Here is a 25,900-nt window from a genome sequence, read left to right on the forward strand (position 1 = left end):
AATTATATGCATCCTACTCAGTCCACACCTATCAGTATTACTGCTTGGAATTGCAGTACTTTCAAACATCATGGACAACAACCTTTCTTTAAAAAATGTATTCAAAAGAATCAAAGAGTAATCCAAAGTAAAAGGATAAAGCAAGTTGTGGGTTAAAAAGCAGTTCCATAACTGCTATCCTTGATGCCTGTTTTGCAGTGACAGAAGTAATTACTTGAAAAAAAAATTAAAAACTTGATTCATGGACCACAGAAATGAATAAATCTATCAATCTGGTTTACAAATTACTTATCACTGACCTACTGCAATACTATTTTGTCATTCAGGTATACAAACTTAATGAGAAAAAAAAAAACAGCATAGGAAGATAAAAGAATTTGAAGTCCTGTTTTAATTAGGTTTTGTTTTGCTTTTAACACATATTTACATTATATAGGAATGTATTAAGGGATAGAGCATATTAATAATATCAAGTATAAATCAGCAAAACTATTTGCCTAGCCAGGTGTGAGGCCAGCCTACTTCCAAGAGGGCAGCTATAATTTTCAGCAGAAACTGTTTTTCATCCTTTGAGATCCTATGAAAATAACCCTCTTTCTGTGAATATAGCTCGATGGCCAAATGTTCCAAACCCCTCTGTATAGCAGTTTATAATGTCTCAGGTCAGTACATAATTGTTCTCATCTTCTCCTGCCTTTGTTTCATTTATAGGGACTAGAAGACTTTCTGCCTAAGATCATCTGAACCTCAAGTTCTTTGAGCATCTTTCCTGGCCTGGCTTAGTCTTTCTTAACGTGTTCTTCTGCGAAACCTTCAGTGTCATTTGGTTCAGTATGAAGGATGATCACTGAGTTATTATTTTTTTTCCTGTTTGGATCCTTTCAACCTCAGCTCTGCTTCTTGTGTGGAAAGAGAGCATGTGATTCTGCTCCCAGGGTTTGCCCTTGCAACAACAGGCTGTTCAGTTTACCACAGCAAGGGTTCTCCCCATCACATTCACAGGCTTTCTCTTGGTACTGATGTACACCTCCCATCACCTCTCTCTTTGCACTGTGATTATCATCCCTTTTCATTGCTTGTAAGTTTTCTGTGTGTTACCCTTTATCCTTTCAGACTGTGGAGTTTAGCTATTTTTCTCATTTCCAGTTCCATGGTTAGCTTCTTTCTTTCTCCTTCTATGTCATGTTCAATTTCTGCCTACCTATTCTCCTTTTTCACCATTTAAAAATTGTTTTTTGGTAGTATTTCTGCTCCAACTCCAGATCTTTCTATTGTCTTTAAACATTTCCATGGAAGTTATCCTGAGCTTATTTTCTCTCTTTTTTTTTTTCATCATAATGTATGATTCTCCAACTGTATATACTTTATCACGTCTCATCCACTACATCTTGCAGACCATGACTGAATTTTGGTATAATTTTTACATGTTTATAAAATCATCATATTTTTGCTGTAAATGTTGATGAGACATCTGGGGTTTGTATAACTTCTGCCAGGTCTGTCTGCTATCAGACAACGTACATCCTGCACATTTTGCAGCCATTAGTACTCTGCCAGGTTTATTTCATTCATCCTAGCCACTGAATTCTCCTAATTCTGATCCTAATACAGTTGAACCTACAATAACTTGCCCCTACAAATTACTATGAAACCTTCCTTGCTGACTGCCCTCTCTTCACTGTCTTCCTACTTATTTCAATTTACAAGCATGGTCCTCGTTAACTGAATTCTAATTCCCAGAATATTAATGGATTGAAGGGAGCTGACTGATGCCAGGTGGTACTAGGGAGGCCCCTAGTGGCCACGGCTATTTAACGAAATCTTACAGCCATCTCTGTAATGCTGATGGAAAAACAGCGAGGCAATGTAACATCCTTGATTAAGCAAAAATATCCCTGACATTTCAGGTGCTTCCAGATAGTGACTAGAGGTCAAAGCAGTTGCTGCGCTTTCAGATCTGTACCTACTGCATCTTTGCCCTCATGTTGAAGAGTCCCTGCAGTCCGCTGAGAGAAACTGTATCACTACAATAAAGATTTAAGAAATTAACTGCAAATTTCCTGTAAAAAGCAATAGCACAAAATAAACACTGATTTTTTTCTCCTTTATAAACTTTTGTAATTCCATAAAGAGATGATTTTGCAAAACTCTATAGAGGAGAAAGGTTATTTTCCTCCAGGAATTTTCCATGCCAGCCATATCAATAGTACAGTCTCAATAATACAATTGAAGTTTCACTTTCTGCTAAAATGCCACAGTAGTTTCTTTCACATTGCTAGTTCCATTCTTATATGAAACTCAGTAGAACTATCCTGCAAGGAAGGCAGTGAAATAAATGCTCCTTTACTTTAAAAAAGACTACATATTTTGAATATATTTAAAAATCTGAGCCCCAGGACAATCATTTCCCTGTCAGTAAGGATCCAATTTTGAAATTTCAATTGATGTCTTGCTCAATCCAGAAGAATTAAGTCTGAGATAAGAGTTATAAGGATACTTTATTTGAATTATTTGATTATTTTCTCATGTCAATCAGCTTAATGTTCCCACTGTATTTTTCTTTCTTCAATTTTGCTGCTGATCCAGCCCCTTTTGCCAGTTCATTATGTGTACGATACACCCATCGGGCAGTTGTGATCACTGGAGGACTCCTGGCTTTTTCAGGAATGGCACTGGGATTTTTTGGATTCAACATGGTCTGGATGTATGTAACGACTGGCTTCCTACAGGGTATGACTTTATGGCTTTATGGTTTTCTTCCAACAGCAACTCAGAGCCCTTAGCTGAGGATACTAGGGGTAGGAATTTTGAAATCTGGTATGTATTTTGATTTCATGAGCAGCTAGAGCCAACAATTCTCTTAAAAGGTGTCTTCCCTCCTTTCCCACTCTGGAAATAAGAATATGTGCAGGAAACCTGCAGTGAAAAAGAAGGTGAATAATTAGACGCTAGTAATTTGCACCTGCAAATTTTATATACAAGTAGAAAATGAGAAGTGTTTTATTTTTCATTTGGAGACAAGAGCTTTATGAAGGTTTATAGAACCTTCATAAAGGGTACTGGAGTACAAGAACAGAGAGATCCCAAATTTTGTACTTTCTATAAAATTATCTTATGTTTTGAACAGAGGCCCAGACTTTCACTTGATTTCAGTCCTTTCCTTTACTCCAGGTGAAAACAGGCCAGAAAGTTGCCTCCAACAGCTAACAGATTTTCCTGGAACAGGAAGCAAAGCAGCTGGCAGGGAATAAAATAAACCATTTCAAATTCCATGTCAGATGCTTGAGAAAATGTCTGGAATTTGAGCCCTTTGGCAGTTCTAGGCTGCCAAATAATCTAGGGAGCCATTAAAATCACTCTAAGTTACAGCAGGTCTGAAATCTTCTCAAAGCAGTCAGGCAAGAAAATTAAGAGCAAATAGAGGTAATACACCAACTTTCTTCATGTCCTGCCTCACTTGCTACCCTGAGCACAGCTCAGCACAGCTCAGCTTAACTCTAGAACCAGCCTTAATTCAGACAGCATGGACACTCAGATCTATCTAGCTTCAACCACATGACCATGTGATTTCTCACACAGTGCCAAAACTGTCCAAGCAACTTCTTTTATTTATTTAAGTGAGAATGTAGTAAAAGAGAACTTCATGATCCTACTTTTTGCTTGAACATATACGAATTACAGAACATGTCACAAGTTTACTCCTATGGGTAGTAAAGCTAAGCTCATGCTTCTGCTAGGAACAAAAATGTTTTCCTTCTACACTTTTTAACTTTGCAAATGTAGGAGCACCGACTGCTTTAGTTTCCTTCACAAAATACTCAATAGTGTCTAACCTGTGCTATTTCTATTGTTTTTCAGGTCTTGGAATTTCCTTTTCATGGACACCAGCCATTAGCATTGTTAGCCATTATTTCTCAAAGAAAAGGGCTTTGGCCAATGCTATTGCCAGCGCTGGAGAATGTGCCTTTGCATTCACATTTGGGCCATTTTTCCAGTGGCTGATTAGTCAGTATGGATGGAAAGGTGCCCTCTTGATTATAGGCGGCATCCAACTCAATATTTGTATCAGTGGAGCACTGATGCGACCCCTGGCAAGCAGCTGCCTCCTTGAGGATCACCATTCCAAAACTCAAACACCACCTGGCAAGAATGCATCCAGGACAGACAAAGAAGATAAGTGTCCCATCATACAAAAGACCTTCAACTGGATGCTTCTGAAGCGACCAGAGTTTGTACTTTATGCCATTTTTGGCATATTAGCTGCTATGAGTTTTTTTGTTCCTCCGTTATTTTTAGTTCCATTTAGCTACAGCCTGGGAATAGATGAATCATGGACTGCATCCCTCCTATCCATTTTGGCTATGGTGGACTTTGCAGGCAGATTGCTGTGTGGCTGGTATGCCAATCTCCATGTTACCAAAACCATTCATTTGCTGGTGATGACGATTACACTGATCAGTACTTCCCTGATGCTGTTGCCACTAGCTAGCAATTATGTTTCCTTGGCAATATTCACTGGCTTCTATGGATTCTTCTTTGGTACAACAGTCGCCATTCACATTACAGTGCTGGCAGATGTTGTAGGCATGCCAGAATTTGATAGTGCTTTAGGGCTTTTCATGCTCATTCGAAGCTCTGGAGGTTTTGTGGGGCCCCCTCTTGCGGGTAAGTTAAGAGGTTACTCTGCCAAATAGTTTACAAAGCTTATAAGAAGAAAGGGGAATGGTAACCCAAACTGAAAAGATCTGGATCTGCACCCAAATTTTCCCCTTTTTAAGCTCAGGCATATGTAAGCCAAGAAGTATATAAAAAACAAATGGTTGGTTTAAATCCTCTTGAAAACACACTGTTCCCTCTCTTCTCTGTGATTTTAGAGATACCTGTTCAACATGAAAGCAGGGATGAATGGCATGGTTCACATGGTGGTGTTACTGCTTCTGAATCCCACATAATGCCACTGGATGGCCTCCCACTCTCTTGCTATGAAAGTGTGCCTTTGGGACAAGCAGCAGACCCATACTTTCAGAGAAGATACTGAAATTTGAGACTAGTGATGTTGCACCAAGGCTGGTATTGATGGAAGGGTTTCTACAGAAGTTCAAATTGAACATTAGGCTATGCAAACCTCAAGGAAATATTCACAGAGATGCCTGCTGGTTTTAGACAGCATTTGAGACAAACAGTATAATAAGTGGGTGAGGCAGCACATAAGAACAGTGGGAAGTGAGAGCAGACAATGAGACAGCACATGGATTCTTGGAATGGCAACAAAGCATAGTCGTCTTGGAAAAATGCACAACAAATTAACTGCAAGCTGTAGGGACTTTACAAAGTGATATGGCAGAAAAATGACCAACGTGACTAGTAAAATGCACACTGAGTCCTCATTCAAAGACCACTGCTCATGCACTACAGTGACTTCTGTGGTAACGACATCACTAATAGATTGCAAATGGGTCAGACTAAGTGTGTTGGAGAGATCTGAAAATAATACAAATGTAGCAAGACATCTAAATAGTGGCTGGTCAGTAGCACTGATTATGTGGGGATCAGTGTGATCCATTTGTGTACATTTAGTAATCTACAAAGAAGGTATGGAAGAGCAGGGAACCCTAAGTGCCTCTCAAGCTCTCCTCTCCTACTCTGAGACTAAAATCTAAAAGACTTGAATTCAGAGTTCCTTTGACTATAGAGGGCTGAAGCCACATTAGAAGGTGGGCTAGAGAGTACCCTAAACATGAACAAGCTTTGCACAAGCAAGCAGTTTTCATCAGCCCACAAAGGAATATGTCATCACACACACAGAGCACTGATATACTGGTGCAGTACCACTACTACTATAGTGATTTCTCAGTACAGAACAAAATGGCATTACGTATTTTGGTTGGTTTAAAGTTCATTGAAAACCCAGGTCTTTTTGTTAACATCTGTGACTCTTTGTAAAATAATGAAATGGAAACCCCTTATATATCAGACAAATTCAACCAACTATGTCTCCAGCAGATGAATCTCCTTTCCTTCTTTAAACTCTCTTGTGCTATACAGTTATGGTCCAAATTACATCATCTGATGACAGCTACACCACAGAACATGGGGCTAATCAGATGCACAGCTGCATTGTTTGTTTTTTTTTTTTTTTCTGCCAGTACCTTTGCTGTCTGCCACACTTTAGGTTGGAAAGTGCTTCAAACTGTGTAGCATGTTGTTTCAGTATCAACATACAGAGCAATGGGATGTGAATTGTGTTTCAAATTTTAAAGTGCTGTAATGGAGTGATGTTACATGTGCTCGTGATGTAGAAAGCTGAAAGACAGATATGTTGCCAGCACACTGACTTTGTGAGAGGATGTGTTCACACTGATGTGCTTATTCACATTGGCCTCTTTTCCATCAATCACATTTCTGTCACTTGTTTCTCTCTAGGTCTGATTGTGGATATGGCTGGAGACTACAGAGCAGGCTTCTACATGGCAGGAGCCACGCTCATCCTATCAACTGGATTTTTAATTACTTTAGATCAACTCCAACAGAGAAAAGAAAGAGGAAACCAGACTAGTACTAAACCAGAAAAGTCAACTTTATCCTATCCTTCCCTCCATCTCCTGAAACATAAAAACAGAAGCTATTGAGAACACAGTGTAGTGGTGTGACTACACTGGACCTCAGACAGCATTTCAGGACACATGAAAGTATTTTATTTTTGACAAATTCCCTATTAGTAGGATTTACAAAACAACAGAAGTTTTGGGTAGGAATGTTTGAAACTTAAGAAAGTAAGTAGTTTACAAGCAAACTATAGCAGTAACCATTATCATATTATTTTGATGTTGAAGTTGCAGTTTGATTGTACAAGTCTTCAGTACAGTCCCACAGGGCCATGCTAAGTGAATTAGGGAAACCATGGTCTAAATTAAACTGCCATGAAGTGTGTATGCAGCAGATACGAAACCCTACCCCCAAATGCAGACTGCAGCTATCACTTTCAAACAGGAAGAGGCATCACCTCACAGATGTTTAGCTTGGGGAAGTAGTGTTCAGTATTTTCAGTAAACAAGTCGGATATGAAAGCAGGAGTACCTGAATACAGTTTTGAGCTAAAGCGTTAGCTGGTACTCTACAGAGCAGGGCTGGAATCAGATAAATAAATAAACCTGATAAATGGGAAAAGTTACATGAATTATAGAATACAGTAGAGAGAAATACAGTATTAAATATCAGAAGTAAAAACCAAAATGCATCCCCATAAAATGAAGTAGGATTGATAAATAGTAAAAGAAGACCTATGGCTACAGTGGACTTCAAAATGAGTAAGAATCCCAAATGGAACCTTGCATTAAAAGTACTAAATGTTCTGTGCTATTGGTAAGATAGAAGAGATAATGATGCTTTCAAGGCTTTAACTGGAAGAAGGACATAAGCTGCAAAGAATTGAGTGGAACAAAAATGAGAACATTAAGAAAACACAACCTAAGGAAAAAGTGTAAAAAATTAAGTTTGTCTGGTTTAGAAGACAAAAGTTTTTACAGAGAATGAGAACAGCCTTCAAATCCACAATAGACTGACATAAAAAAACATTGTAGCCTGTTAAGCACAGAAGCAGACTGTTCGGTCTGAAAACAGAGATATCAGAGAATAGATAAGCCATGAGCAAGAATCTAAATATATTTGATTGCTCTTCAAAGTAGCATGATGGACTTGTCCACTTCCTGAGGTCCCCTTTAGTCCAACATTCCAACTAACCTGAGGCAAATACTTTGGGTAAATACTCTTTGAGAATAAAAGAGAGTCTGTATCCAAATAACTTTTATTTTATCAGTGGGAAGAGAGAACTTAAAAGAAGGGAGGAAGGGCTGGATCACATTTAGAAAAAACAGTAAAAGGAAAAAAACATAGCACTTTAGAGCTTCCAAAATATCATGAATATCATACCTGCCCTACTTATGAACTTTTAATGAAATTTTTACCATGGTTTCCCCTGTGAAGTTTAACATAAATCACTCATCTAAAATAATTACTTCTTGTCTCATAAGAATAACCAGTATTTCAAAAACTTAATTTAACTTACAGGAAATCAGCTGAACCACTAATAAATCAACTGCCTGTGAGGGCTTGATGGCAGAACGTACACTGGAAGGAACACAACTGGGCATGCTGTAGCAAAGTCCTGAAAAACTACTTTTCAATCTTGTCAAGTGAAGAACTTGGATTTTTCTAGAAGTATTAATCTTCAGTCTTCTGCAGCGTTCCAATATTTTAAATAACTCTTCATTTTATAAAGTGAAAGGAAGGGTTACAGGAGGCAGGACAAATGGGGATATGTTTAAGAGATGTAGTTTCTATCTCTGCCTTTCTTTTAAAATTCTATATTTTATTTACAATGCTTGTCACTGATTTATTTTGTCATGTCCTGACATCAGACATGGGCAATAAAGAAGACACTTAATGGCATGCTACGCTCTGCTCCACAGTTGTGCATATACTTTGAAGTACAATAAAGAAGTTGACAAACATGTCTAAGTTCAGCAGAGGATCACCAAGAGGCTGTGCAACTGGGGCTGGTTCAGCCAGGGGGGAGTGGTGGCTCTGGAGGCACCAAACAGCAGTGAGGCACCAACAGGAGAGACAGAGGACATGCAGGTGGGCCCTTCACAGTGGTGCTTGGTGTGAGGATGAGGCAGCAGCACAAGCAGAAACATGAGGAGCTCAGGCTGGAGCTGTGAGGGCACTCCAGTGGTGGGGATGTGGTCCAGGGTGGTTGGGTTGATGCCATCCTTGGGGGTTTTATGGCCTTACTGGGTGAAGTCCTGAGTAACCCGACCTGAGTCCAGAAATGGCTCTGTCAGGGCTGGGGATTTCCCCACTTCCCACCAGCCTGAATGGGATCTTGTGAGAAATGAGAAGTCCAACTCTTTATTCCTTTGCTAAATGCACAGAATAGTATTGGTCACCTGGACACTGTCATTTGATGGCTCTGTATGTGTTTAATGGCACAAAAGAAGTAGAACCATAGAATCACAGAAAATGCTGAGTTGGAGGGGACCCATCAGGATCATCAAGTCCAAATCCTGGCCCTGCATAGGACACCCCAAGAGTCATAGCATGTGCCTGAGTACTCCTTCAGGCTTGGTGTTGTGACCAATTCCCTGAGCAGCCTGTTCCAGTACCCAACTGCCCTTTGGGGAAAGAACCTTTTTCTTGATATAAAACTAAACCTGCCCTGATGCAACTTCAGGTGAATCCCTCATGTCTTGTCACTGCTCATGAGAGTGAAGAGACTGGTACTTGCCCCTTCACTTCCCCTTGTGAGGATCTTGAAGATTAAAATGAGGTCTCCCCTCAGTCTCTTCTTCTTCAGGCTGAACATACCAAGTGACCTCAGCCACTCCTCACACAACTTCCCCTCAAGGGCTTTCACTGTCTTCATTGCCCTCCTTTGGATGCTCTCTAAGAACTTAGTATCTTTTTTATATTGCAGTGCCCCAAACTGCCACAATATTCAAGGTGAGGCCACCCCAGTGCAGAGCAGAGCAGGACAATCCCCTCCCTCGACCGGCTGGCAATGCTTTGCCTGATACTCCCCAGGACAGGGTTGGCCCTCCTGGCTGCCAGGGCACTGCTGACTCACATTCAACTTGCCATTGACCAGGACACCCAGGATCATGTCCCTTTCTGCAGAGCTGCTCTCCAGCCTCTCATTCCCCAGTCTATACACACATCCAGGGTTGCCCCATCCCAGATGTGGAATCCAGCACTTTCCCTTGTTAAACTTGATACAGTTCATGATTGTCCAGTCCTCTAATTTGTCAAGGTCTCCCTGCAGGGCAGGGAATAGACAGCTCCTCCCAGTTTAGTGTCATTGGCAAACTTATTTATTACTCCTTCAAGTCCTGTGTCCAGATCATTAATAAAGATATTGAACACCACAGGACCTAAGATGGAGCCCTATGGAATCCCACTAGTGATGGGATGCTGGTCTGATGTTCCTCCATTCACTGAAACTCTTTTGTGATATACCTGGGGGTTCCAAGATGAAGGGCGGGAGAATGGCCACACGACCGCAGAGCTCCTGCAGCCAGAGGGGTGGGCGGTGGGGACCCGCTCCTGCTCCCGTGGCTCATCGATGCGCTGCATGCATGGGAGAGGCTGCCACGCCAGTCTGTGCAGCTGTGGAGGAGCCATCAGGGAGTTCTGTTTCAACGCCGGAGCAGCAGAGAAGAGCTCATAGTTGGCAGATGGCTGCCTGTCGCACAGAGCGGTCGCCGGGTCACGGGGCCAGGCCGGGTGGGAGCCGGGAGAGGGCTGCATGGCCCTGGGGGATCCACAGACTGATGGGGCAGCGGGTGGGATAGTCTTGTTTGGGGGGGGAGAGGGATCCCTGGACTGGCAGGAGGGTGGGCGGGGCAGTCCCGTTTTGGGGGTCATGGTGGGGGGCAGTGCGAGGGGGATCTTGCGGTGACACAGTGGGGTGGAGGGGAAGAGTAAGGTTAGGGTGGGTAGTGGGTTTTTCAGGGGACTGGGGGGTTTAGGCTGGGCAGGGCCCATGAGAGGTGTCTGAGCCCCACATGGTTGTGGGAACTCCTCACACACTTGCCCAACCCACCTAGGGGTATGTTGGGATCGCTTCTGCTCCCGCATTGTTGCAGTGAGGGTGGGATGTGATGCACTTGACTTGCCCGCGGCTTCTGCCCAGGAATGGTTTGTTTTGGAATTATAGCATCTTGGAAGGGGGCTCAGGGCAAGGAAATGTCCCTGGGTTAGAGTGTAGGAGGCTGTGGGGGAAAAGTAAGGAGAGTTGTCCAAATTATTTCATTGGGCTTGTCCAAATTATTTCATTGGGGAAGTCTGTGTGCCCTTATGAGGTTGTGGGCTGTGCTGGCGGTGGCATACGCCTCTGGTAGGGTCTCCCATGCCAGACAGGTTAAAACTGAAGGGTCAGATAGGATAAAATGTGTCTATGGGCAGGATGGGCTCACTAGCCTTCTGGCAGTCATCCTAGGAGAAGAACAACTCTAATTTCAAACCCGGGCAGACGGAGCTCGCTTAGCCCTGTAAGGTCATCCATCCAAGGGAAGGATTATCTAATTCAAACCTACATCCTGAGGACCTCACTGTCACCGTCCAAGATTGCTAGGCCCTGGCAGATGAACCTCAGGAGTAAAGGGTGGGACCAGTTCTGCGCAAGCTGAGCCTCACCTAAAAAAATCTGCTGAGCAGGCTCGAGGGTTATACCCACACTTATAAAGTCCTGCAGCGACAGGTGAAGGATGAAACGGCAGGTGATAAGGTGTGCTGGAAGATGCAGTCCTAACCCTGCATGCAGGCGGTTCAGGATATTGGTTGCCTGAGTCTGACCCTGGAGATGACAGACTCACTCGGCAGCATCCTGAATGACCAAGCAGCCTTTTTCAAGGAGAGCACTGCTTGCTCCACACGGAGAGGGGCCTAGAAAAGGTGGCCTTACCAAAGCTCATCTCCACCCTTCACCTGGTTGGTTAACTGTGGCCAACAGGCATCTTCTGTTGCAGTCAAATAAAGATTAGGAGTCAAAGGCATACACCTGCCTTCAAAAGTGTGTCCAAATTGACACTCGCATGCTGGAACATCAGAACCATGCTTGATACTGCGAACAGTGGATGTCCTGAGCGTCGCTCTGCGCCAATTGCCCATGCACTGTAATGACTCAACAGTGACATCGCTGCTCTCAGTGAAGTTTGTCTTCGTGAGGAAGGCAGCCTTAGAGAACATGGTGCCACTTATACACTCTATTGGTCAGGTAAACCCAGAACTGAAAGGCACCTCTCAGGAGTTAGCTTTATGATCAAAAACTCTATTGCCTCTAAACTTGACTGGTTCAATCTGCCGACTGGTCATTCTGATCGTATTATCTCCCTGCACTTCCCACTACACAACAAGCAACATGCTGTTCTCTTTAGTATATACGCCCCAACCCTCCAAGCTGACCCTGTTGAAAAAGATAAATTCTACATCGACCTACGCCGCCTTATCCAAAAGGTTCCTGCAGATGATAAGATCATTATCCTTGGTAATTTCATGCCAGAGTAGGAAAGAACTCTGAAGCCTGGAAAAGAGTACTAAGCAAGCATGATGTTGGGAATTGCAATGATAATGGTCTCCTTCTGCTAGAGTTTTGCGCAGAGCAGCAGCTTACCATCACCAACACTATCTTTCAGCAGATAGTTTGAAGACAACCTGGATACATCCTAGGTCCAAGCACTGGCACGTCACTGATTATATCTTGGTCCGACAGAGAGATATCTGCAATGTTCGTCACACCCGCATGATGCCTAGTGCAGAATGTCAAACAGATCATTGCCTTGCGCACTGTAAACTTAACTTCCACCTTTAGTTCAAACCTAAAAGGGGCGGCATTCCAAGAAGGAGACTTCAAGTTAACAACCTTCAAACAGTTATAGTGAGAGATAGTTTCCAGGCAGATCTTCAGTCCAGGCTCAAAGTTCATTCCATAGATCCCTCTCCTGAAGCGCTCTGGCAACTTATTAAAAATAGCATTCTGCAGTCCTCTGATGAATCCTTAGGGTTCTCCTTCAAGACAAACAAGGACTGGTTCGATGAAAACAATCATGAGATCCAGGAATTGCTGAGTAAGAAGAGAACTGCTCACCAAGCCCATATTGCTCAGCATCTTGTCATGTGAGAAAAGCAGCCTTTCAACTCCCATGTAGCAAACTCCAACAGAAACTTCGTGACATCCAGAACAAGTGGTGGATCAATCTGGCAGAAAAAATTCAATTATGCGCAGATATGTGTGACTACAGGGGTTTATATGAGGCTCTGGAAACAGCTTACAATCCTAAACACCAGGTTCAAAGCCCTTTACTCAGTGCAGATGGTCAAATGCTTCTCACAGATAGTTTCCATTTTTAATCAATGGTCTGAACACTTTCAGACTCTCTTCAGTACTAGCCGTGTAGTTCAGGACTCAGCAATGCAGTACATTTCACAACAACCTGTGAAAACTGAACTGGATACTGCCCCCACCATGGGAGAAACTCTTAAAGCAATACAGCAGGTGAAAATTGGCAAGGCAGCTGGGGTCGATGGAATCCCACCTGAAATCTGGAAGCACGGTGGCCAAGCACTCCATGCTAAGTTTCACGAATTTGTGGTGCGCTGCTGGGAATGAGGTGTAGTGCCTTCAGACCTTCGTGACGCTGTCATCGTCACCTTGTACAAGAGGAAAGGAGATAAATCAGACTGCTCAAATTACTGAGGTATTACTCTGCTCTCCATTGCTGGTAAAATCCTTGCAAGAATTCTTTTGAACAGATTAATACCCACCATAGCAGAAGATCTTCTACCTGAAAGCCAATGTGGTTTCTGAGCCAACAGAGGTACCACAGACATGGTATTTGTTCTCAGACAACTGCAAGAGAAGTGCAGGGAACAGAACAAAGGACTCTATGTTACCTTTGTTGATCTCACCAGGGCTTTCGATACTGTGAGCAGAAAAGGTCTGTGGCAGAATTTGGAATGTTTAGGATGTCCCCTCGAGTTCCTCAAAATGATCATCTCACTTCATGAGGACCAGCGCGGTCAAGTCAGATATGGGGACACACTTTCTGAGCCGTTTCCAATAGCCAATGGTGTGAAGCAAGGCTGCGTTCTCGCACCAACTTTATTCATGATCTTCTTCAGCATGATGCTCCAAAGGGCCACGGCAGACCTCAGTGATGAAAATGGTACCTACATTCGATATCGTACCGATGGGAGCCTATTCAACCTAAGGCACCTGAAGGCCCACACTAAGACCTTAAATCATCTTGTCCGTGAGCTGCTTTACACTGATGATACCGCCCTCGTCGCCCTCACAGAAGTAGCTCTGCAACATTTAACATCCTGCTTTGCAGAGGCTGCTGAGCTTTTTGGGCTGGAAGTCAGCTTGAAGAAGACAGAAGTTTTTCTATCAGCCTGCACCTCAGGAAGTCTCCCATCATCCCCATATCACCATTGGTGAAACAGAGCTCAAATCAGTCCAACAGTTTAATTACCTGGAAAGCATCATCTCCTCGGACGGTAAGATTGATGAAGAAATAGACAACAGATTAGCAAAGGCATACAGAGCTTTTGGTAAACTCCATAAAAGAGTTTGGTGAAACAAACACCTTAAGGAAAGTACCAAGATCAGTGTTTACAGAGCCATTGTACTGTCTGCTCTTCTATATGGTTCTGAGTCATGGGTCATTTACCGCCACCACTTGTGTCTCTTAGAACGCTTCCATCAGTGCTGCCTCCGTACAATCCTTAACATCCACTGGATGGATTATGTGAGCAACACAAGCATTGAGGCCATGCTGCTGAGAACTCAGCTACACTGGGCAGGGCACGTCTCCAGGATGCAGGACCACCGCCTCCCTAAGATCGTGCTCTATGGGGAACTTGCCACTGGCTGCAGCAAGAGAGGAGGCCCGAAGAGGAGATACAAGGACTGCCTGAAACAATTCCTCAGCCTTGGCCATATTGATCACCACCACTGTCTACTCTGACCTCCAATCGGGAGGCCTGGAGACACACCATCTATAACGCTGCTGCTGCTTTTGAGAACACACACAGGATCACTCTCGAGGAGAAAAGACAATGCAGAAAGAATCGCGTCTCATCAATATCACCTGGGGAGTCTTTCTGCTGTGCCTTCTGCAACCGGACTTGTCTATCTCGCATTGGCCTTTTTAGCCATCAGTGCGCTTGTAGCAAGCGTGGGTAGAGCCCTTCTCAAATCTTCGTTCGCAAAGCCCAGCAATGATATGATGATAACTCTTTGTGCCCAACCTGTGAGCCAGTTGCTCACCCATCATGTAACACAGTTATCCAGCTGCGTGTTGAAAACTGTCCAAAAGGGTACTGTGAGGGTAGTATCCTGTATATATACTGAAAAGTATCAAAAGCTTTGCTGAAGCCCCAAAATATTACATGTAGTGGATTTTCTAGATCAAGGAGGTTACCTTGTCATCAAAGGAAATCAGGTTCGGTAAGCAGGACTTTATGCTCATGAAGCTGTGCTGGCTGTGACCAATGACTGCATTGTCCTCCAGGTGTTTTTCAATGCTGCCTAGAATAATCTTCATACTGAAGTGAGACTGACAAGCCTGAAGTTCCAGGGTCCTCCTTCTTGCCATTCTTGAAAATTGGGACCAGTCAGCTAGGACCTCTCCAGATTCCCAAGACCACCTGAAAAGCACTGAGAGAGGTGTTGTGGTGACATCAGTTAGCTCCTCAAGGATTCTTGGATGAATCCCATCAGGCCTCATAGATTTATAGGGATCCAGCTCAAGTACGAGATCCCAAAATAAGTCCAGGGTTAACTTGCAGTCATAGTCTTCCAGCTCAGGACACTGAGATCCCCTTGGTCTGTCATCTGTGTTGAAGCCAGAGGCAAAAAAAGCATTAAATATCTGTCTTGTCTCTGTCCCTTTTGTGAGATGATAATTCTCATCCTGTAATGGACAGATGTAATTTCTACACTGTCTTGTGCAGTTAATATATTTCAAAAAAAACACTCTTCTCCTTGTCCCCCACATTTCTGACAGGTTCAACTCCAACTGAGCTTTGGCTGCAAAAATTTTCTCCCTACCGTGGCAAGCTGCATCTCTGTATTCTTCCCATGTCACTGGACCTTTCTTCCAATGGGCATACACCTTCCTTTTTCTCCTTATTTCCAAGAGCAGATCCCTGCTCAGCCAAGTTGGCCTTCTGCCTCATCTGCTTGACTTGCAACATTTTGGAATTGTCTGCTCCTGTGCCCTCAGGACGTAATCTTTAATGTGTGAACAGCACTGACGGACCCCAGAATGTACAAAACCATTTTCTATGGGCACTTTAGTTACTAGCTTCTTGAGCAGCCTGAAGTCTGCTCTCCTCATGCTCAGAGTAGAACTATTATTGTTTGTATTAATTTTGGGACTGCTTTTACTTCAGCTGTCAATATTCCGAGTTAAGTTTCAATGGACTGTTACTGCAGGGATTACTCAGAATCACAGAATCATCAAGGTTGGAAGAGACCTTTAAGATCATCCAATCCAACCATCCACGCAGCACTAACACTCAACCCTCTGAACCACTAAACCATCACCCAGAGCCAGATCCGGATGCCTTTGAAACACCTTCAGGGATGGTGACTTCACCACCACCCTGGGCGTTGTACCGCAAACGACTGTTTTGATCCAAGTCCTAAGGATGTGTTGACTATATTAATTTTCTTCAAACAAAATGTTTCAGAGATGGCCTCAGAGGCCTAAATCAGCAGCTCATCTGCAAGGAGTTTCTCACCTCAAACCAGTTATCAACCTACTGGTGGGAACAGGACTGCAAGGCTTCAGAAAGCACTGCCATTCTCTTAAATCCAGGGATGGCATCCTGAAATTACAGGCAAGGGAAGTCATAATTCAATCTCACCTTGATAGTGCCCAACTGCATCCAAAAGTTTTTCACCCATAGTTGGTCACCCTGCATCCCACAGAGGAAGTACCACAAATCAAAACAATTCCCTGGTCTCAGAACCTCCAGTCAACCACCAAGCAGGAGCAAAGAAAAACGTCGCCAGAAAGCTATCCAACCTTTTTTCTTTGGGAAAACATGGTGCAGCCACACAGGCACCACTGCAATCATGTCATCCTCTTGACAGAGCTACTACAGGATTAAGACGACCATTCCTTCTTTATTGTAAGTTTCAGAGACACAGCAGAGGGAGATGGGCCTGACAGCAAGGACCAGAGGTTCACTTCGAAATTCCTTGAGGAGGGACTTTCTGTGATGAACTAGGCTTTCAGGATGAACATACCAATGGTGTTTGTGCAAGGTAGTCTACAGGACAACATTTTGCTTCCTGGAGGTCCCTGCAGTCAAGTTAGCAGGTGTTTGAGGAATAGCTTCTTTTTAAAAAGCTCCAAATCAGGCCTACAGTGGAACTGTTCAGCCTTAAAGCCAGATAATATGTACTTCAAAGTAAATACCCAAATCAGGGAGAAATAAGGATTCTGAGGAGAAACTGAAAGGAGTATAATGTTTTCTTACCGTACTATGTTACTGTTAATGTAGATTTAGCACTGAAATACTTTTGAGTTTCCACTGAAATTCCCATAAAACTCAAAACTAAAGCCTTCACTAAATCAAGTGTCAAGGTACTTACATTTCTTTGCTTTGTTTGCTGCAGGAAGCCTCAAATGTCAGAGAAAAATAATTATCAATTAAGGGAGATAAATTAATAAAAGTCCCAGGATTTTCTCCTAGAAATATGGAGTCATAATGTCAACAGCATAAAACCAACAGCTATTTTTCAAAGGTCAAGCCTGTCATTTTCAGTTACACTAGAAGCATTCATTTCATTCTTATGATCAAGATTCATCAGAGTCCTGGGTTTGCCACACGTTCTAGCTATCACAATAAAACCAAAGTAACTTGAGTTACTTGGGGGTTTCTCCCAAGTAATCCTTCTCTTCCATCCTCTTCTCCTGAAATGTTATCTTTGAAAAGGTAACACCTGTGAAATCCATTCATAATTCCAGTGACTTTACACTGAATGATTTAGCAGCACTACCTCAGAAAACTAAGATTTTGTAAAAAACCTGGGATCAGAACCAGGTTGTGGTGTTTCACCTTCTCATCCATCCAATTCCTCAATTAGCAGCACTCTACATTTACATTCCAGATGGTGCCACAGATCCATGACAAAGTTGTTATTTTTTTCCCTTTCTTGTTATACTATTAACAAGAGATTCATTCAGAACACAAAATATTCAAGCAGTTGACATTTTGCCCCATATATTGCTCGAGGCAAGTATGGGGCAAAGACTGGGTTTGGTAATAACATGGATTTACTCTAGGTCTTGATTCTCACAAGACCAAACAATGCCCTTCAGTTATCATCCTCTCCCAGTAATGAAGCTTTTCTTCAGGAAAACACATGATTTGATAAGGAGCTCTATGACATTTTCAGGGTGCACAAGGGCTGACATGTTGCTTGGGAACTTGACAGACTGTGAGTGTCCACTTGCAGCTTTACACGTGTGGGTATCTACAGAAACCTCCCTGCATCTCTTCCCCTTTTGAAACTCCTGTTGAGTATAATATAAAGAATTGGATAATATAAAGCATTGAATGATTTGTCCAAATTAGGGAGTTTATTTTCCTCACTATTCATTCTTTTTGTTCCCGTCATTTTCTCCTCCACAAAAACAGTGTTGTTTAATGGGTCCAGCAAAACCAGCTAGATCTTTCCAGTGTTAATCACAGCATGGCTGACGTTGGAAGGCACCTCTGGAGTTCATGTGGTCAACCCTTTGCTCCAGCAGGGCCACCTGGAGGTTGCTCATGACTGTGTCCAGACATCTTTTGCCTATCTCCAGTCTGGGAGACCCAACAAGCTCTCCAGGCAATCTGTGCTAGTGCTCAGTCACCCTCACAGAAAAAAGTTTCCTGATGTTCAGAGCAGCTCCTGTGTTTCAATCTGTGCCCATTGCTTCTGGTCCCATCACTGAGCGCCACCATGGAAAAATATCTAAAGGCAGACCACATTTCTACCATTATTAAGCAAAACACACAAGCAGAAAACTGGTCTGACCTCCCAGACTTGCACTAGCTAAGAATATCAATGTTAAGACTTGGTTTCATAATGAAATGGATGTTGGTCTCTCACACTGTTTGTCTCTCCTATTTGCTTTTCAGTCTGTCAGCTGTTTTCACTACATTTAGAGCTAGGTACACAGCTTCAAAGACAAGTGAAAACTTATTAAAAGTTTTTAGTCCCTCAAATTTAAAAGACCTGTGGAAGGACAGAGAGGCTCAGATTAATGATTCATTAAGTCAAATGACAAGTATAACATGGGTTTTGTATCTTCTCTCTCTTTCAAAAATATTTAAGACTGTTTGTCCATCACAGTATCCAGACCTCTGAATCAATCACACACTGCCATTTCTTGCCTGGTTTTGTAAATGGAATTACCACCGTGTTAGCACCAGCAATTCATACAAGTCCATGCAAAGGACTTGTATGGACTTGTACAAATTGTCTGTGCTAACACACCAAGGACTTGTATGAATTACAAGTCCTAACCCAGTCTTACTAGTTCTGCAGCCCATGGGACAGACCCTCTTTTTGTTGCAGTATTTGCTTATTAGTACAGAATTAAATTGTATTTGCCCAAACGTAAGACATTTCTGTCACAGTGTAACATCATCCACCTATAAGTTTTTTGTCCAAATACACTAGTTTGCAGTGTTAAAATGATGTAAAAAGTGTGCGTAAACAAAGTTAAAGACGTGCAAAAATACCAGTCCTCTGTCACAGAATAATCAGCCCTAAATCAAAACATTTAAATTTAGAAATACTCTGTCCACTCTAGGAGCTTGTAAAAAGGGCAGGTAAAAAGGTGCTGAGATGTCTCTCACAGAGTATGTAATAAATCAAGAAATAACAGATTTTTCTGATGCTTAATAAGAGGGAAGGACATAGAAGAAAATGAAAAGTTGCGTCCTTCCCCTTTCATGCTAATTAACACATTCAGAAGCTGTACTGAAAGGAATTTAAACTCGTGATAGTCATAAGAGAACAGATCAAAGGAGAAAAAAACAGACCAAGTCAAGCAAAAGAAAGCTGCACATGCCTTTCAGTTAACAGAATACTGATCCGAAGGAGGTAAGATGTATGGTTTTTTTATTCTACACAAAGATTTGTATATTTTTATTATACAAAAAATTTTCTCCTTTGTTTCAAAATTATGCTCCAGAAGAGGCTTGACTGTCTCTAAGTGAACTCTTAGATGTTATTCTTCCTTGGCTAGAACTGTCCTCAGTAAAGTTGTCGTATTTTAAACTTTACCTGTGTAAGGTAGGTAGCTTAGCTGGATACTATCAAGTAGGATCTACTGTTGTGCACTTTAAGTGACAGAAACATGATTACTTGTGGATTTCTTCTTCACTATATTTGATAATTAGATTTTTAACTGTTCAGACAGCTTGGAGCTGGATGATTATCACCTTAAGACTGGGAGTTAAGATTATACCATGAATTCCCTGCACATCTGAGTTTCAATTGTGGAAAACATAAATTACTATTCCCATCTGAATGTCAACAGATCTCTGAGACTTTACAGTGATTGAAAATGTGTCCCCTAATTGTTTATAGGGAATAACAGAAATAAACAGCTACTTGTAAGGACAGTATTAATTTTTCTTCTCAATAGTTTTTCTTGTCCAGGTAAATTGCCTTTCTTTCTGTATTCTAGACTGTACTTCAGAAATCTGCCATCACTTTGTACCTAAAAAGATGACATCAAATTCTTCTCTGTTACAGTCAGGTGCAAATACCTTTATGTCACTGGAGATACTAAAATGTGGACTATAGCCTATAGTTAGAGTTTTGTCTTAAATTGAGACAGCTGCATATGTGTGTGGATCTACTTGATTTTGAAGAGATCAGATTATCCTGCCTCGCTAAAATGCTCTGGTTAAAACACAGAAGTTGATAATATTACACTTTAAAGATTACAAATTATTTATCACACTGAGGCATGGTGTTTCTACCCTGTAGGTCTGAGCAGGACTAAGCTCACAAAATGCGCAGAAGAAACGATCACCCGCATGGCAACTATTTCAGAGGCAGAGGACACACCTATTTTGCAGCAGAAGAGTAAGCATAAACCAAAACCTACATTATCCTTTAAGCTGGTGAAAAAATTGCATTGAAAGAAAAAGAGAAACAGAACAAAAAAAAGGGGGAATGAATTCCATATGTCTTAGCAGAGAGAATATTAACACAGAAAGGAGGGGGTTTTTGACTAGGAAACTTGCAATTACTTTGTCAGCTTGCTTTCTGACAGGCAGTGGAATGCTGCTTCTCCAAAGTCCCCCGTGACCAGTAGGAAGGATGTCACAGCAGTTTGCTAAGTGTATTTTCCCTAAAATGACCCAGTGACACCAATACTGTGCCCAGCATGTCATGAAACAAGAACTAAATCCTTACAGAGCTCTTCATGAATAATTCGAAGTTTCTTAGTTGTATTTTAGGTTTTGTAGTGTTTTTTGTATCAAAAAAATTCTTCCACTACCAGCAGTTGTTGCAATGTGATGAAATCAGGATAAATTTCTCAATACTTGCTGCCTAGAGAAATTCAGCAGATAAACATGACCCCCATCTCTGCAGGTGTGGCATTTAATTTATTTCACATTCTCTTCCAATATCGCAATGCTGTTTGCTGGATTTACAGGCAGGTATCCTTTCAGAAGCAGCAGTCACTGGTAGAGTATTATCTTCAAAGAAATATATTTCTTATTCTTAAAATGATTAAGAACCTGGCAGAGAACTTAGCTAACTGCTAAATCTACAGAGACTTGAAGTTACTGATACTTTGTCCATTTTCTGAGGTAAATTCTATGCCATGCCTTCCTCTGATGAAAGGGCACTGACAAAAACTTGTGCTCTAATCTTTTTTGCTCTCAGGAGCATACATCTAGTGGCGGTGTTATTATTTTGTTTTGCTTTCCCAACAGAGCTCTGGGCATTGGACTTTTCATTTTGGTGCTGGCAACTTTACTTGCCTTTGGCTGTTGGTATTACAAAAGACGTAGTGGCTACAAAAGTCTGCAGGTAAGCATGGCAGCTCACTTTCTAGCATGCTGTTATTTTGACATGTATTACCTTTATTTGAATGACATTAATGCAGAGAACATCAAATCTGTAACAGGATGTCACTATCTCAGGCAATATATACACTGACATTTGTCACAGGCAAACCCACACAATATAAAACACAACTTGCCCCCAAGAACTTGCAAGTCAAAGGGGTAAGAGTAAGCAGAAGCAAAGGGACATAAAGCCAGCTGCCCAGCTTTACACATTAGTGGAAAAGATGCTTCTGTAGGAAGCATTATACTTAATATTTGCCCAAAACAAGACAAGTTCAGTGAGTAAGTCGTAAGACTTACCCCTAAATAAGGACAGATATGCTGAGACTAAATCTAGAAAGCAGAGAATAAAAGTAACTGTTACAAGTAACTTAAGTAAATATGTTTACATACAGATGATGCACGATTCATCTCTATAAAACTTGACTTGCAGTTTTAAGATTTACAGAAAAGACCAGGGCAGATTTGAGGTTTGTTTTCTAAATGTTACTTTTAAAATATTCTACTTCATGTCTTCTAAGAAAATATATATATATATTAAAAAAGGTACAATTCTCCTCATAACAACTGTTGTTAGAAATCCGAAAGCTTTATTTTTTAAGTTCTACTCTTTCTCCTGTGGAAGGAAGGTCTTTTTTAATCCTTTAAAGTGAAAACTTGTTAACTCTAAGCAGCAGCTAAGCTCCATGCTTACTTACTTCCCCTTGCCACCCTGGTGAGGAGAACTGGAAAGAAAAGGTAAACATAAGTTAAGAAGGAACAGTTCAATAATTGAAACAAAATATAATCATCATCTACTAATCTACTACTGCTATTAATCACAAAAATGAAAGAGGGAGAGAGCAATAAAACCCAAGACAAATAAGTGTGGCACAACACAGCTTCTCACCACTCCCTGACTGACGCCCATCCCATTCCTTAGCAGCAATAAGCCCCTCCCAGTCAACTCCCTCATTTATATCCTGGGCATATTCTGTGGTGAGGAACATTCCTTTGGCCAGCACAGGTCAGGTGTCCCAGCCATGCTCCTTCCCTGCTTCTCATGTAGCTGATGTGCACCTGATGTCAGTGCATGAGACAATGAAAAGCCCTTGATTTAGAGTAAGAGCAACAACCAAATCATTGTGTTATCAGCATTATTCTCATAATGAATCCAAACACAGCTCACCCCGGCTGGAACCAGCACCAGGCTTTATCCAAATCTTTGGTTTAGTATCTTTTTAGTATCTATTAGTTATCCTAACATTTTGAAAAAGATATGATTATTTGGGATTTAAAAAACCCAGCATACTTCTCATTAAACTCATCAAATCCATTTCCTTCCTGTTTTCCATAACTTTGTCCAATTCCCTTCCCAGTTATCTATCCAATACATTCATCAATTGGCAAAATACATAAAACCTGATGTTGCAAAAATAAAGGCAATACTTAAAAAAAAACCCTTGAAAAATCAAACCAAATGCCTGTTTTGTATATCATGGCAAAAAGCACAATCTCCTTTTTAATTCCTTCCCACTGCTGACTGCTACTTTCTAGTTTTGAAAATCACATCTTTCTTAGGCTAGGGGAGAACTGGTACAGAATGTGTACAAAAGAAATGTTGGGAAAACAGAAAAAAACGCCCAAGTTTGGAGATTAAAGAAAGAAATGCATAGGATACAAATGAGGAGGCATTCGGATATATAAGATGATGTCAGTTCCTGCAGTAGTTCTGGACCTAAAAAATGTGATGTTCATTTTTCTGGCAATGTAATTGGATAACACAGGAGAAAGACTATGCCTCAGCAGAGACAGCCAGAAGTGATAGGTAAACCGTCTCACTTACTTGCATTGTGTCTGGTCCCAATTCCAGATTTTAATACATACTGTAAACATGCTGTCAAATATTAAATGATGCATAATTTGCCCCAACTTCACAGTCTCTTCTTCCTTTCATCTTCACCATGTTTCTTTATGATCTGTCACAGAGCAAAAGCTCTAGTGTGAGCACAGTACGGAACGTGGTAGGTGAGGGAGCAATACTGGACTGCAAAATGACTCTCCAGGAGTACAGAAACTTTAATTCTGTGGTAAGTTGCAACTCAAGGTCTCATTTACTTAAACATAGTAAGACATGGCAAGACAATATTGGTAAATGGGCAATTAATGATTTCTTCCTTGCAGTGTGCTCTCTAGATAGCATCTTCAATGCCTCTATATCAACTTAGAAAGTACTATTTTGAACAATTTTTACTGTGAACAGGGTTTTTAAAATGTACTATATAGAATTCTTTAAAAAGTTAATTTCTTTCCCTTACATTTATTCTAAAGTTGTGTGGTCATTATGCAATCTATTAGAATGATCTAACACTCGAATGCTGAAATATAATGAAAACCCCCCAAACATTTTCCAGTAGGTGTTCTGCCATTCTGACGAACAACAAAGGGACTGTGTGTAGTATTACTATACTCTGACAAGCATTGTCAGTGAATGTTATAGAACTTCAAGGTTTTAGCTCATCTAATCATTATGGAGGGATGAACATTCAAACTTCTAACTGTCAAAAAGTTAAATTAAGTGATAAGTGTATATTAAGTAATGGATGTGTTTAAATGGCTTTAGAATAAGGAAAAGGCCAGTTTATAATCAGTTTTAAATAAGCTGCTCAAATTTTTAACACTAGAAATAAGACAACATGCCTGCACCAAGAAGATGCACATGCCTCTTACAGAAAAGCTTCAATACTTATCTGAGTCACCAATATAAAACCCCCCATATCTTTAGGAAAAATAAAATCCTGCCTTTACAACACTGAAAAATCTTTCTTTGGATGAACAGTTTCAGTAAGATGAATCTGACGCAAAACCAGAAAACATACTAGCAAAATTAGACCTAATGAATGAGCTTAACTATTTTAAGTCACTGAACCATATCTAATACAGTGGTAAATAGCTTGCTGCATGTTTAATGTTATATTCTTGTACCTCAATTGTTTTTTTCAATCTCTCACACCAACTTTCCTTACCACAGGTACCTGATGCTCCACCAGCTTATGACAAAATTGCTGCAGATCAGTCACCACCACCTTATTCACCATGATAACATGAAATTTCAAAATCTTCATGCTCCCTCTTAATTTCCTGTACATGCTTAACTTTCAGCTAAAATCATAGAAAAAAAAATCACATGCTTTCATTAGCAGTTGCTGAAACCGCTTAGTTACAGACCTGGTTTTTGAAATGCCTCAATAAATCTGAATGTGCTTTTGGTTTAAGCTTTTCATTTCTTGTGATCAGATTAATACACTATGCTCTGGGCATCTTGAATCCTTCACAGATCTACCAAGTGGAAGTAAACATTATTCAGTATCAATCCAGAGTAAAAAGCACTGGCACCTTTATTTTCATCTTTCTCTTTTAGTCTCCCTTCCTTTAAAAAATACATAAATAAACTATTCCTTTGAATGTGATGTACAAGAAACTGTCACAAAACAAACAGACCCTTTTGACTTCATATTCTGTTACAGACTATTTTCCTTACCAGCAGTTTTTAAATTAATTTCCGAAAAGCAACTATGTTTTACAATACGCTTTTACTTCACTTCACCTGTTTATGTACCTGTAATAAATTAATTCCTTATAAAACATAATCCAGGCAACGTAGAAAATACTGCTTAGAGACCATATTATTTCATACTTGTCAAGGGTATAACAACATCATCTCTAGTTTCCTTATGGCAGTCTTGAGAGAGAGCAAGAGAACTTGGTAGACATAGAGCTTTAGCATCATCTGTTTCTAATATGATGAAACAATATGAGAAAATGCATGAAAACCATGTTACTTGAAGAATACAGAAGACAATAGACTTCAAGATGTTAATTCTTTCAGCTTGCCAGAACACTAGCAGTACTAAAACCCGAAGAATTGTACATGTATAAATTAGCTATATGGATTCGATAGTTAGTTTTACTTAGTCTTTTTGTTATTGCCTATTTGCGAGATTATTACTTAATATGACAATCAGATCAGCAAATTTATATGTAAGGCCTGATATCTCACAGCAGGAGGCAGCTAGAACTGTACAACATTCGTTGAATTGAAAAGTAGTAACAGAGGAAAACTAATTTCATAAAGAAATTATTAACTGCTATTAGCAAAGAATCCAGCTTTTTGTCATCAAATATGCAAATACAAACACCTTAAAACAACAACAAAAAAATTAAACATAAGGGAGATTTAGTTGCCTCACATAAACTCCATAGA

The 25,900-nt window shown here is 41.0% G+C and overlaps 3 protein-coding genes across 10 annotated transcripts in view; 2 read left to right on the top strand and 1 right to left on the bottom strand.

Moving 5' to 3' along the window:
• KIAA2026 (KIAA2026 ortholog) overlaps window positions 1–25,900 on the bottom strand; it is an 88,579-nt gene that overhangs the window by 5,288 nt on the left and 57,391 nt on the right. For 2 of the 7 annotated variants that reach the window (XR_003570921.1, XM_027881052.1), the window contains one exon: window positions 1,330–2,916. The exons of 2 other annotated variants lie outside the window; for them this stretch is intronic. The gene's annotated coding sequence lies outside the window, so the exon portion shown is untranslated. Of the gene's footprint in view, window positions 1–1,329; window positions 2,917–17,186; window positions 18,533–21,971; window positions 22,370–25,900 lie in introns of those variants that run through there. 3 more of the 7 variants (XR_003570920.1, XR_003570919.1, XM_027881051.1) reach the window with 3 other exon arrangements.
• LOC114056119 (monocarboxylate transporter 2-like) lies at window positions 2,667–6,650 on the top strand. The gene is given in 3 exon segments (XM_027881025.1): window positions 2,667–2,730; window positions 3,859–4,665; window positions 6,424–6,650. Coding segments are annotated over 3 exon segments (1,098 nt in total).
• On the top strand, window positions 19,423–24,781 carry MLANA (melan-A). 2 transcript variants are annotated; one of them, XM_027881055.1, is made up of 4 exons: window positions 19,423–19,669; window positions 20,564–20,662; window positions 21,523–21,619; window positions 23,625–23,884. In XM_027881055.1, the coding sequence occupies exons 2-4, from the start codon at window positions 20,589–20,591 to the stop codon at window positions 23,862–23,864; spliced, it is 411 nt and encodes a 136-aa protein (XP_027736856.1). In that variant the 5' UTR covers window positions 19,423–19,669; window positions 20,564–20,588; the 3' UTR covers window positions 23,865–23,884. The 2 variants fall into 2 exon arrangements, with proteins under 2 accessions (XP_027736856.1, XP_027736857.1); XM_027881056.1 differs by lacking the exon at window positions 19,423–19,669 and adding an exon at window positions 24,668–24,781 and having other exon boundaries at window positions 20,487–20,662; window positions 23,625–23,726.

The sequence above is a fragment of the Empidonax traillii genome, unplaced genomic scaffold, assembly GCF_003031625.1.
Source record: "Empidonax traillii isolate 1590-97213 ecotype Southwest subspecies unplaced genomic scaffold, ASM303162v1 scaffold83:size2986645, whole genome shotgun sequence".
NCBI classification, from domain to species: domain Eukaryota; kingdom Metazoa; phylum Chordata; class Aves; order Passeriformes; family Tyrannidae; genus Empidonax; species Empidonax traillii.

What these genes read in the sequence shown, in the direction of transcription:
- MLANA (XM_027881055.1), top strand. Translation starts at nt 20,589, where the DNA reads ATGCGCAGAAGAAACGATCACCCGCATGGCAACTATTTCAGAGGCAGA. An exon ending in ACCTATTTTGCAGCAGAAGA is followed by an intron (nt 20,663 to 21,522) that starts GTAAGCATAAAC and finishes CTTTCCCAACAG; the next exon opens with AGCTCTGGGCATTGGACTTT. An exon ending in GTGGCTACAAAAGTCTGCAG is followed by an intron (nt 21,620 to 23,624) that starts GTAAGCATGGCA and finishes GATCTGTCACAG; the next exon opens with AGCAAAAGCTCTAGTGTGAG.